We start from the raw sequence: 13202 nt of genomic DNA on the forward strand, positions 1-13202 counted from the left end.
CTTTGGTTAATAATGTATCAATATTGGTTTATTAATTGTAACAATGTTTCACACTAACACAAGATGTAAATAATAGAAAAAAAATATGTGCAAGGGGAGGGGATATGTGTGGGAACTCTGTACTTTCTAATCAACTTTTCTGTCAAACTAAAACTGCTCTATAATTGATTTAAAAGGAGAAGTATTTTGGCACCATCTATTTCACTTGTAGTCTAATATCAAAAAATTGGTTACCGTATAATTCAAATATTAAGGTTATCATCTAATTATAGGCGTTTTTAAGCATTACAATTTCAGAGATTCTTTGAAGGATTATACCTTGTTAGCAACAGAACTACAGTACCATCTCTTAATGATAAAAGAAAGACCTTAATAACAAAGCCTTCCTGAAATCCACACTTCTAAATTTTGATTTTCTGCTATTTCACTGAGAGAATAGTTTAATTTCACAGAAAATAATAGTATCATTAAATGTCATACGGATCATATTTTTCAGTTTTCTAGAATCAGGAATTCTTATCTTTGTCTCACTCAATTATAACAAATAATATTAAATCCAACTAATAATCTCAACTCAACCTCAGAGAGCTTATGCATATAAATTAACAGATGGGAATTTTCCAGTTTAAAGTTATATAAATATTGTTAACAACAATAGTAAATATCTGGTCATATCAAAAGTGAATATTGGCACACACTTGCTGAGTATTGTAGAACCAAGTATCTTGGCAGCTTCCTTTTTTTTTTTTTTTTGAGACGGAGTCTCGCTCTGTCTCCCAGGCTGGAGTGCAGTGGCGTGATCTCGGCTCACTGCAAGCTCCGCCTCCCAGGTTCACACCATTCTCCTGCCTCAGCCTCCCGAGTAGCTGGGACTACAGGTGCCTGCCACCACGCCCGGCTAATTTTTTGTAATTTCAGTAGAGACAGCGTTTCACCGTGTTAGCCAGGGTGGTCTCGATCTCCTGACCTCGTGATCCGCCCGCCTCAGCCTCCAACAGTGCTGGGATTACAGGCATGAGCCACAGCACCCGGCCGACAGCGTCTCTTTGCAGAAGAAAGTTTAGAAACGACAGAAAGGCAATCTTGATTCTAACACATTTTAATTTGTTGTTTAGAACTCTGTGGTGTCAGACTACAAACTTATAAACATGATTTTTTTAAATGCCTTTGGAAAATGTCCTACTACAATATTTATAGCTCATTATATTCAAAGTATAAAGCACTGACTTTTAAATCAGTTGCATGAATTATAACTCAGTGCCACGATGACATGAATAATAATGCAAAAATCCGATTCATAATTTACAAAAATGTTGGTTGATAGATTGAAAAATTGATATTTAAATCAGGCATTTAAAATGTATGAATAAAAATTTTTAATCAACATGAAAATATCATTTGGGGGATTAATGTTAGAGTTATAAATAGAAATCCATGTATTTTTCACGTTTTGCTGCCAATGTCGATATTTACATGACAAAAATTTAGATAATGCTATGTAGTCAATCCAAATTATTTCAGATGTGACAGAATTGTCATCAGCCAAAACCCATATCGAAAATATTAACACATTCATCACCAAGGATGCCTCCAAGGGAAACACCATTTGTACCGTTAAAATCTTTGTATCACAGATAAAAAAAAAATTTCCTAAATCTTGAAGCTAACTGTAGCTACTCACACACCCCTACCTAAATAAACAAATAAATACATGTAAATGCAGGTAGACATTTGAAGTAATTATTTAAAATCACACTTATGATATAAAATTTAAATCTTTTATCAACTTTTAGAAAATTTAATGGAGATGTTATTATACCTTTATCACTGTGATATATGAAAATGGCGGCAAAAATACGTAAATGTTACCAAGGCATAACAGGGTTAATGTGGCTTTCAGTAGATTTTTATATAAAAGCCATTTACATAAACGACTCCTCACAACAGTGAAAGAGAAAATAACATCCTTCACCCATCAACTTACGTTGTAAAGGAGCAGGTTCAAAGTGCTGACAAATGTGCCATTGTTCTCTCTCACAGAAATAGCAGCTGAGGACCTAAAACACATTTAGAAAAAGGAAAGCACTGATGAGATTTAAAGTAAAAGTGATACCTAGATGTTAGACTTAAAGCACTAAAACCCCTGAATAATTTTGACATACTGTTAATTATGCTTGGAGTTGTTATACTGTTTAAATCTCTGAAGAGATAAAATAATAAAAAAGCAAGAGGGAACAAGTAAAGACAAGCTATTCTTTATGATCATTTTATTTTTAAAGCAATCTTTTTTGTTTTTTTTTGCATTACTTTTAAGGGACTTTTGGCAGATAAGGGCTTGAATCTGATGCAAATACACTTTCATCAATTCCATTAGAATAGAAGTTTCATGAAATCAGGAAATTTGTTTTACTTTGTTCATTGCTAGAACATTGGATGGTAAATAGTAGGTAAGTGATAAACTGAATAATCAATGAATTTCCATGGAATTGAAGCTCAGGAATGTGTTCAGCTTGAGGAGTGGGGGGGCAGAGTGAGAGATGCTTCCCTGTACACCCATATTCTTTTGACTCAAAGCTTTTCCTTTCTCATTTTCCACATCAAAGTCTTACTTCCGCCCAAGGTGCTTATAACACTGTGCTATTAAAACCAGCTATGAATATTTTTTCAATGAAGTAGAATGTGGCCTCCACATTTCCTCATAACTAAGATTAAGCAATAACTAAGACTTAATAATAGCAAATCCTAAAATTGGAGAAAGCATTCTCTTAATCATCCCATTTTGTCAAAAATATTCAACAAATCCAGGTGATTATACTGTAATGTGGACATAGCCCTCTCCTGGAGTATGTGCTTTGGAAATAATGAATATATGAATATAAACAAAAGGCTACACCCTCAGTCTGTATTTGGAGCTCCTTGCTTATAGGCCATGCCACGTTTGTGGGAGAATCATGAGCACCCTTCCAGGTGACAGCTCAACAGAGGAATGGAGATCCCAGAATCTGGGGTAGCACAGCCCAGCAGTGAAAGCATATGGCCAAGAGGGAAGCCAGGCAAAATTCAGCATTGTAGTTACCAAATGTCATACACACCGGAGACACCACAGGGCCTTCAGGGCCATGAAACACCCAAGGCTCTTGGGCAAAAGGAGTGAAGAGAACCCAAGGCAGACAACTGGCTAGTTTGAGTCAGCTTAATTTGGGGGAAAAAAATGGCTTGGGTCTGTTATGGATCATAACAATTAGAGATAGATAGATAGATAGATAGATAGATAGATAGATAGATAGAGATAATAGATAAACAGATAGAGGTAAATATATTAGACATAATAAGCTTCCCATTACATTGTTTGAATTTAACTATTTTTAATAAATCCTGCTATCTTTCTAAGTCCCTGAAAGATACAAAATGGCTGAAGCAAAAATGCAATATGAGAAAGCAGGAATAAAATGCAAACTTACGAGGCAAGCTGGGTATTATTAACCAGGTATTCCAATGGATAACTACAACTAAATTTGTAAAGAAGCCCAGGTAGATAGCTGATGATTGTTGGTGGGTCTGGAGTATCAATATATCCTGAAATATTTCCTATTTGCACTGAAGTTGCATTTCCATAAGCACTGACTCCGGGAATTGTGGATACCTGTTAGAATGTTAGATGCAGTTTAATGATTAAGTGGCTATATATACATCTAGGCACTTCATATGCAAAATAAAACATTAAGCAAGATCTATTCTAGAGTCTAGTTCAACTATAAAATGAGAAGGTTTTGAAATTGCAAGTTTATAAGTGAGAAATGCAATTTATAAGTGACATGTAAGTAAATGAAACTTCATATTTACCAAAGACACTTTACTCATACTTTATAAAAAAGAAAGGAGATTATAGGTTCGGAGGATTACAACAAGTAATCTGAAAACACTCATGGATGAAGCCAAAATTCTCTGGCATGGCTGAAAAAAACCCTGTTAATCTGATCCTTTTCCCTTTAGCTTCATACTTCCAGGCTCCAACTCTTGATGATAATGCTGACACTCTCCCCACTTTCCCATGATGTATCCTACTCCTCCCCAGGATCTCACCTTCCCTAGGAAATTCCTCTGACTCCCCATATGCAATGTGTATCTCCATCATATTAGTAGGCAGAGCAAGAGCAGCCTGCTCGCTGGGCAGTTCCCTCAGCCATCATCGACACTCTTTGTGGGCAGGGACCATCTTGTCCACCTTTGCAAACTCAGCATAGCACAGCAACCAGCATCTTGGGCCCCAGAAAGGATTTTCAAACAAATGAATGAAGATTATAAATTTTCTGAGGATTAATCTTCTCAGGGTCTTCCTCTCTAGTTCATACAGATACTTATCTACTTCTAGGACAATAGTTTATAGATGGGTTTTGGGGGTTCAAGAACTTTCTGAAGTTATGTAAAAATGTTGTCCATCTGTATTTTCTTGGGTCTGCTTAGCTTTCGTTGAATTCTCCAGTCTTACTAAAATTTAAGATCCACCACTTTAGGAATAATCAATAATTTTTTGACCTTCATAATACCAGAGAGTTCTTCTAGCTTCTTCGACCTTGTCAAATACAAGTGGGCACTCAATAAATATTTGAGCAGATACTACTATATTACTAAGATCTGTGATAATTTTCAACAATAGAGTAAACTTTATGCATGAACCTAACAGCACATGGGCAAAGCTGTGGCAATTATCTAGTTAATTTATAAATGGGACAAGAATCTTTATGAGTGAAAACATCATTATTCCAATCCAGAGACTTAGTAGCCTACTTAATTTTTTTCCCATGAAGGAATGATCTTAGAGCAGTTGCCAAAGCTGGTAGCACCTAAGGCAAAAATGAAAGACAAGCAAATCTTCCCCTCCTCCCACTACTTGCTTGATTGAATAGCTAAACAAACCAATTCTGTCTATGAAAATAAAATACATACACACATATATATAGCAATTTTTTTTTTCTGAGACAAAGTCTCACTCTGTCACCCAGGCTGGAGTACAGTCGTGTAATCTCGGCTCACTGCAACCTCCGCCTCTTGAGTTCAAATGATTCTTCTGCCTCAGCTTCCCAAGTAGCTGGGATTAGAGGCACACGCCACCACGCCCAGCTAATTTTTGTATTTTTAGCAGAGGTGGGGTTTCACCGTGTTGGCCAGGCTGGTCTCGAACTCCTGACCTCAGGTGATCTGCCCACCTCTGTCCCCCAAAGTGCTAGGATTACAGGAGTTAGCCACTGTGCCCAGCCTAGCAATTTTTATAGCAGACTTGTTCAGCTTTTTAAAAAGGTAAACAGCACACACATTGCACACTTTTCCTGGCTTTTCTCCTGAATCGTTTTCTAGGCAGCAGGGCAAGGTGACACATCCAGACAAGAAAGGGAAGGAAAGGCTTCAGGGCATGGTGGGAGATGGGGAAATGCTGCTCATCTCCACATAGGCTCTTTCCTTCCACACAGAACAGGGACTTGTAATAATCAACCTGCATCACTCTCCCTTAGGCCCACTTCATAACCTCTCTGCCCACAACTCAGAGAGTTGAATAAACGTTTTTAATAAAAAGAGTCAACAATACTCAAGCTGCAGGCTTGGAAATGGTCACGGGCACAATATTCTAACTGCCCTCTGGGAAAAGATAAAGAACAAGATTCAAAGAAATCTATTTTCTCTGTCTTCATCTCCCACTAAGTCTTAGAAACCCTGGCCTTGGAATAATCAATCCTTTCTCCTTAATACAAAATAATAACCTGTGAAGAATAAAAGTCAATATCTCCTTCCCTGGGCTAAGTGATTATGTTTATTGCACTTCCTTTTTATATTTGCAAATTTACCAATAAGATTATATTTAAATAAGCAAAATAAAAAATAGTACTAAGTGAATTTCAGTATAACTATTTAACTAATACTCCCATCAAATCACAATATATTCACTTCTATTAATTTTAATTCACTGGAGAGTCAATTCCTTATTCAACTCTATTTTTGGTGTTCAGTGCATTAATAAACAAATGAATGCTACAAACTCATATTTCTAATTCAGGGTGGAAATGTTTGAAGAGATGTTTCAATTTTCACAATGACTAGAGAAAGTGTGCTACTGGGATTTCATGGTAAGACTGGATATGATAAACATTTTGAAATTCAAAGCACAGTCCCACACACTTAAGAATATTATACCAGAAATACTGACAGCCCCTTTTTACAAAGCACTCGCGTTGATCATTCAATAGTAAGCATGAAAGAAGATTACAAGCTTCCCATTCTATCTTTCGTCTTTCTTTCTAAATGAGGTCACTGAAAGAACAGGCCAAGCGGTTCACTGCCAGACTCACTGGAACAAACATTGTTTGAATGGTCAGATACTTTCTTATAAAGCCTGAGGAATATGGCTAATGCTAAACTGTAGAGACAGATCCATCAGTGTCACTCACACAAAATAATGCTGCTTAGAGGGGCACAGCTGACCTCAGGCCCTTTGACTGCCCCACTACTATAAACATAACCATTATTGGAAGATAGAATTGTATATTTGGTAGTGCAGGCAAAGGAAAGTGATTTGTTCAATTTATTTTTTTTCTCAAGAGATAGATTGGGCTTCTTATTCTTTCATGAAATGGGGAGGTTTTTATTTATGACCCCAGACCTAGCACACAATGTCACACTAATCTTACCATCAAGTTGTTTCCACAGCCCTCCAAGGTGCTGAGATTGATGATAAAAATGACCACTGCTGGAAAGGTGTTGTTATTGATGAACCCTCTGCAGTGGGAGTCCCCATGCCTTCCATTCAGTGCCAGATCTGTTTCCGAATAACCCGAGAAAAGTACCGTGCAAAAATTAATCTTCATCGTAATGGCCTGCACTCCACAATAGACATTGATGTCTCTTTCAGCTGAAATAAAAATATATAAAAAAAAACATAAGTCAGAAAAGCAGAAAGATAAATAACATTAACATCCCACTGATATATTTACTCATCTCCTTTGTCTGTTTAACTCATTTTTATATTTGATACACCATAATCCAATGTGCCAGCTATTAAGTAGACAAGAAAAATAGCCTTTTATTTAGTTATTTCAGGAGAGATCTTTGAGTGTAGAGATTACAGTTCACCTCCGTTTCCTTGTGCTTGATGTCCAGTGGATGTACATTAAGTGTTGATCAAGTATTGCCAAATGACCAGAGAATTGAGTGGAAACCAATCAGGTTACTGAGGAAATTCAGAACTAGAGCAACTGGATTATTCAGATCACCTGTCAAGAGTAGTGAAAATCACTACAAATGATGCATATTCCCAAGTATAAGGAGAAAGCAGTTGAAATCCAACCTAAATTGAATTGTCAAGCACTTTGGTATTTGGTAACCCATCTTATGGGTTGTATAAATAAAATCCATCCATCAGAATTCAATTTTATTTTGCCTAAATTAAATCACACTAGAGAGAAACGGAATGAAAAATAGTGTTGATATTACGAACAAAAATGCACAGCTCACTGTAAGAAAATTTTGCCAATGACTACGCATGCCTCAGTAAAAAAAAAATGACCTAAACATGGAAATGTAAAACACAATTTGCATGGTTCTCCATGACTCCATGGGTTATCTGTGATGGGGTCTAGTCCATGTCTATAGAAGTGAGCACACACACACGCACACACACACACACACACACACACACAAGGTCTTCAAATCTCTATTTAGTTATTTTTCTACATGTAATGTAGAAAATGTAAAAAGGAAATGGGGAGAGTGGCTAGTAGGTAATTCTCTAGTGGTAGATTATTTTACATTCATCACTTTTGGTAATTGCTATAGGTTGAATTATGTCCTCCCAAAAAAAAGATATGCTGAAGCCCCAACCCTCAGTGCCTTAGGCTTTATTTGGAAATAGGTTGTTGCAGATTAAATTAGGTAAGATGAGGTAATACTGGGGTAGAGTGAACCCATAATTCAATATGACTGGTGTCCTTATAAAAGAAACATCCAATGAAGAGACAGAAACACAGGGAGGGACCATGTGAAGGCAGAGGATTGGAGTGACACATCTACAGGCCCAGGCACACCCAAGATTGCTGGCAAACCACTGGAAGCTAGGAAGAGACAAGAAAGGATTCTTCCCAGACTTTCAGAGGGAGCATGGCCCTGCCTGGATTTTGGACTTCTGGCATCCAGAACTGTGAGGCAATGAATTTCTGTGTTTCAAATCACCCCAGGACACAAGTTTCTGTTGTCTCAAATCACATCGTTTGTGATACTTTGTTACAGCAGCCCTAGAAAACTAAGAGAGTGACTTTACCATTTTTTATCACCCTATTATACCAATTAGATAAAAAGCCTGAAACAAGTCTCAAGTTTTCAACATGTAGAAACAAACAAAAACTGATTATGCTTTTCAATGGGGAAATGATCTTGATTGTTCAAAAGAGGAAAACCAAACAAAATAACACATATTTTTGGTGAATGATGGCATGTTCACCTAAGTAGTATGTAAATTTCATTCAAGGTTTTTAGCATAGAATTAATCTTCTTAAATAATTCAGTCCTAATTTAACAGTAGAAATGTTCAATAGCATTATCTCTTTAGAGTGTTTATTCTATATACATACTGGGTTTTTTTCCTAGCAAAGTGAGTCATATTTGGGGAATGTGAATAAGCAATATGGAAATGTCTATGTTTTGTAATAAGTTTAAACTCATTAAAATTACCTATAAAGAAAGATGAAAAATCTTTTTCATGGCCAAAAGGCAAAAGGCTAGGTGTTATAGGAAATTCGACGCAATATTTCCTTTGTTGGTGGAAAAATAATAAATTAATTATGAAGTATACTTTGCCAACCTAGAAAATAATAAACACTACTTAAAATCAAGGGGCTATCTTCATAGCCTTCAGCAACGTTAACTATCTAAATGCAAAGATAATTTCTAAAAGATCCTTTTTTCTAAAATAATACAGTTTATTTTAATAAATGTTTATGAGTATCTATGAACTACATCTTAAATCTACTGATTTTTCTCTATCTACATGCTATTCCTTTGCTCATGCCATCCTTTTCTCTCCCCTGGACTATTGTACTAGCTTCCTAACTGGTTCCTTTATTTCCAGTCTTAATGCCCTTCAATTAGTACAGCTGTTAATATATTAATCCAGTCATGGCATCCTCATGCTCAGATTTTCAACAGCTACTTTTTGACATAGGCCAAAAGCCCAAATCTTGAACTAGGTGCTAAAGTCTCTCCATAATCTGTTACCTGCCTACCTCTGCATGCTCCTCCCTCTCTGTCTCTTCTGTCAACCTTGCTTCCTAAATTTGAATCTGAACATTTTTCATGTCTTTAAATGCATCACCTTGAGTGATAGAAACCAGAAAAGTAGTTACCTCCTGGGGTGGAATTGCCTACAATAGAAGCACGAGAACGATTGGGGGAAAGATAAAAATGTTCTCTATCTTGATTTGGGTGGAGGGTATATAAGTATGTACAAGTGTTAACATTTCAAGCAGTACCCTGAAGATTGGCACATCTTATTATATGTAAATTATTCCTCACTAAAGTACTGTGGGCATTTTTAAAAACATAATACAAGAACACACACAACTACGTGTATCAGTGCTCTTTCTTCTGTTTGGAATGCTCTGCCTACCCCAAAGCTTTGCCTAAGTAACTCCTACTCATTCTTCAGGTTTCAAATTTTATTTACCCAAATACTTGATCTGATCCCAAGTCTAAGGTATGCCACTCTGTTTTATGCTGTTCTATTGCCTTAGAATCATATATGTATTTGTATATTTTTCTTAATAAACTGTAAGTCCCATGGGCAGGAAAGGTTTTATATTAACCAACGTACTCCAGTGAGTAATTAGCTAATTAATCATATAAGGTACTGGAGCAACAGAGCGCACTGAGGATTCAAAACATAGTGGTCATATTCCCAAGCACAGGAGTCCTCTCTTATCTTCTAGGGATACATTCCAGGACTCCCAGTGGGTGCCTGAAACCACAGATTATAATTAAACTTATATATAGTATGTTCTTTCCCATACATACATACCTATGATAAAGTTGATTTTATAAATTAGGCACAGTAAGAAATTAACAATAATGCTAATAATTATTATGAGTAAAATATTATTAAGTAAAATCAGGATTACTTGAACACAGCAATGCAATGCTGAGACAGTCAATCTGATAACCAAGATGGCTCCTAAGTGACTAGTAGATAACGTACCATGGATAAGCTGGACAAAGGGATGACTCACATCCTGGGCAGGATGGAGCCGAATAGCATGAGATTTCTTTACACTACTCATAATGGCATACACTTTAAAATGTGTGAATTGTTTATTTATGGAAATTTCCCTTAGTATTTTCTGAACACAGTTGACTGCAGTTAACTGAAACTATGAAAATGAAACTGCAGATCAAGGGAACTCCTTTATATTACAGTCCGTTAGAGGAGACAGACACATTAGCGTGACCCACATTGACAGAAAGATTGCGTGGAGAGCTATGGAGTAGCATAGAAGGCCAGCTTTGCCCAGACCAGCTGGTTAGGAATGGCTTCCTGGAGAAGATGGCATTAGCTCAGTCTTGAAGTATCAGTAGGAGTTAGCTAGATAGAGGAGTGGAAATTTTATAACACAGAGGGGACAAATGTGAATAATGAAATATGCTCAGGCTGGCTGGGAGCCAGCTAGTTCCCATCCATTTGTAATTAAAATGCAAAGGAGGAAATAGCAGGCAATGAGGACACGTGTTAGGCACAGGTGAGATTGCAGGGAACCTTTATATATCAAATGGCCTGAGATACCATCTGCCTGAATGTGAAATCAAATCCTCAGCTGTTAGAGAGTTCACTACAACTTCACTTTATGTTTGGTGAAATAGAACAAGTATCATTGCACTCCTTGATATACCATAAATATACCAAAGTGAATACCTATTAATGAATATGTCACAAAAGACAGGCATCATTCTTCTTAACATAAACCAACTAAAGACCAGTTTCCTCAGCTCTGTTTAAGGGGATTAATTAATGCTTAGAATATCTTAACAAATGGCAAATGATTACTGTGACCAGATGTAGTGCTCTTTTCTGTTTTCCTATAACCAATTTGTAACTCCTGCAATGAAACTGAATTTGCTACAAGCTTATCCCACTTTAAGATAAGATGACAAACTAAAGGCTTTTTGCAGTATAAGAAAAGAGATCTGTCCAAATCTTTCCTAACCCAGTTTTCTAAGGACTTTTCACTGTTATTCAGACAAACACATTCTTTTCCTGGTTGTAGGTACTAAAGACATCCATTCAGCACAACTTTACCATTTGTGAGGCTTTGAGGAGGAAAAAAGAAGGCTACCTGAAGTTGCCAAAGGGCAATTTCTGCCGAAAGGAGAGAGAGTTTTTTTAGAGTTACTGAATAACAGTTGCTCTCAACAGCTACATTTTTTAAGCCTTTTACTGTCCAATCCCTGGCCTGAATTATGATGTTCAAGACTACTAAACAACCTAATGAGTAGATATCTTTAGGAGTTTGATTTTTAATGTTTTATGTTTAAAGATACTAAGTATGTCAAATGGCAGGCCTGCAGACAGAGTTTATGTGCAGTTACATTGCCAAAACAGCAATGTTTTTTCCCCTGATATTAATCAAGCTAAGCTTTTCATAGAAATTAACAATAATTGAATATTCAATTGAATAGGGTGAAAATAATGTTCTGTACTCTGTCATCCATCTATCGGGCAAGGTTTTATGTATCTCAGATGTTCTAAAATTTTGCAAATTTTAAATATCCTGTCACATTGTCAGCCATCTGTCTCTCCATGTATAAAATGTGTCCTGATCGGAGGTTCATAGAATGTAGTTACTATATAAATGGAAGTAAAGAAGGTATGGATCCAGTTCTATATATATGAATGAGGATTCATTCAACTTCTTTACCCCCAATAAAGTTCTAGTCATAGAACATTTAATTACACCTTTTCCTTTACACACAATTACTGAAAATATATTTGCATTGTATTATTTACATATCTAATAATACATCTAACTTTGTTCTTGTTTTAACAATTTTATACTCAACTTGCTTAAATCTAACAGCATTCAATTGAGGCTAATGGTGAGGCTTTTGATAGACTGCATCATTTTCAGATCATCTCAGTACTGTTGGAGCCTTCATTTCCCTTCACTAGCATCAGAATGTTTAATATTTTCCAGTTATTTTATAGAATAATGAGTACAGATTAATAAATTATTCAAAGAATTTGCACATATGTATTCTGCAATACAAAGATGGCAACACTCCAAAATTTGGCTGTAGGCTGGTACTCAGCACTGTAGTGCAATGACTCAAGATATTTCTTCATCATTGATCTGAAAAAGTAAACATCTGTATGAAAAGAAATTCTGGAGGTTAGTGTATAGTGTAAAAGAAAAAGGATGGGGAGGCCGGGTGTGGTAGCTCACGCTTGTAATCCCAGCACTTAGGAAGGCTGAAGTGGGTGGATCACGAGGTCAAGAGATCAAGACCATCCTGGCCAACATGGTGAAACCTCATCTCTACTAAAAATACAAAAATTAGCCGGGTGTGGTCACGCATGTCTGTAATTCCAGCTACTTGGGAGGCTGAGGCACGAGAATGGCTTGAACCCAGAAGGCAGAAGTTGCAGTGAGCCGAGAGTGCGCCGCTGCACTCCACCCTGGCGACAGAGCGAGACTCTGTCTCAAAGGAAAAAAAAAAAAAAAAAAAGATGAGATGCACAAGAATCAAACATGAAAAATCAGTACCATAAATTTTCTACTAGTCTAGAGGCAATTGGTTTTATTTATTTTCAAGATCTAAACTACATGCCACTTCATATCAACAACATGTTTCAGGAAAGCATTTATTGTGTACATATCATGTACCAGTCTCTGTGCTAGACTTTGAGATAACAACATTAACAAAAGACCCTGTTTCTTCAAGGAGCTTACTGAATAAAGAAGACAGAAGAAAAGTAAGCAATTACAATACAGCCTGCTAATAATATACTAGAGATTTGTAAACAACATTATAAAGAACCTTGTCTTGGTAGCAAAGAGGTGTTTGAAAGAGATTGTTAGGAAGAAATAAAATAGTTCCAACTGGTTAGATTCTATAAGGAAGTGATTAGAAGACTCCATGAAGAAAAAGGGATGTCACTGATGTGTTGCTTT

At 36.4% G+C, this 13202-nt stretch overlaps 1 protein-coding gene across 2 annotated transcripts in view; it reads right to left on the reverse strand.

Moving 5' to 3' along the window:
* Nucleotides 1–13202, reverse strand: part of ZPLD1 (zona pellucida like domain containing 1) — a 44074-nt gene that overhangs the window by 19423 nt on the left and 11449 nt on the right. For both annotated transcript variants that reach the window (XM_024245127.3, XM_063722644.1), the window contains 3 exons: nt 6681–6901; nt 3462–3643; nt 1985–2057 (listed from right to left, as the gene is read on the reverse strand). In XM_024245127.3, coding sequence (XP_024100895.3) covers nt 1985–2057; nt 3462–3643; nt 6681–6901 — 476 coding nt within the window. The remainder of the gene's footprint in view (nt 1–1984; nt 2058–3461; nt 3644–6680; nt 6902–13202) is intronic.

This window comes from Pongo abelii, chromosome 2 (assembly GCF_028885655.2).
Source record: "Pongo abelii isolate AG06213 chromosome 2, NHGRI_mPonAbe1-v2.0_pri, whole genome shotgun sequence".
Taxonomy (NCBI): domain Eukaryota; kingdom Metazoa; phylum Chordata; class Mammalia; order Primates; family Hominidae; genus Pongo; species Pongo abelii.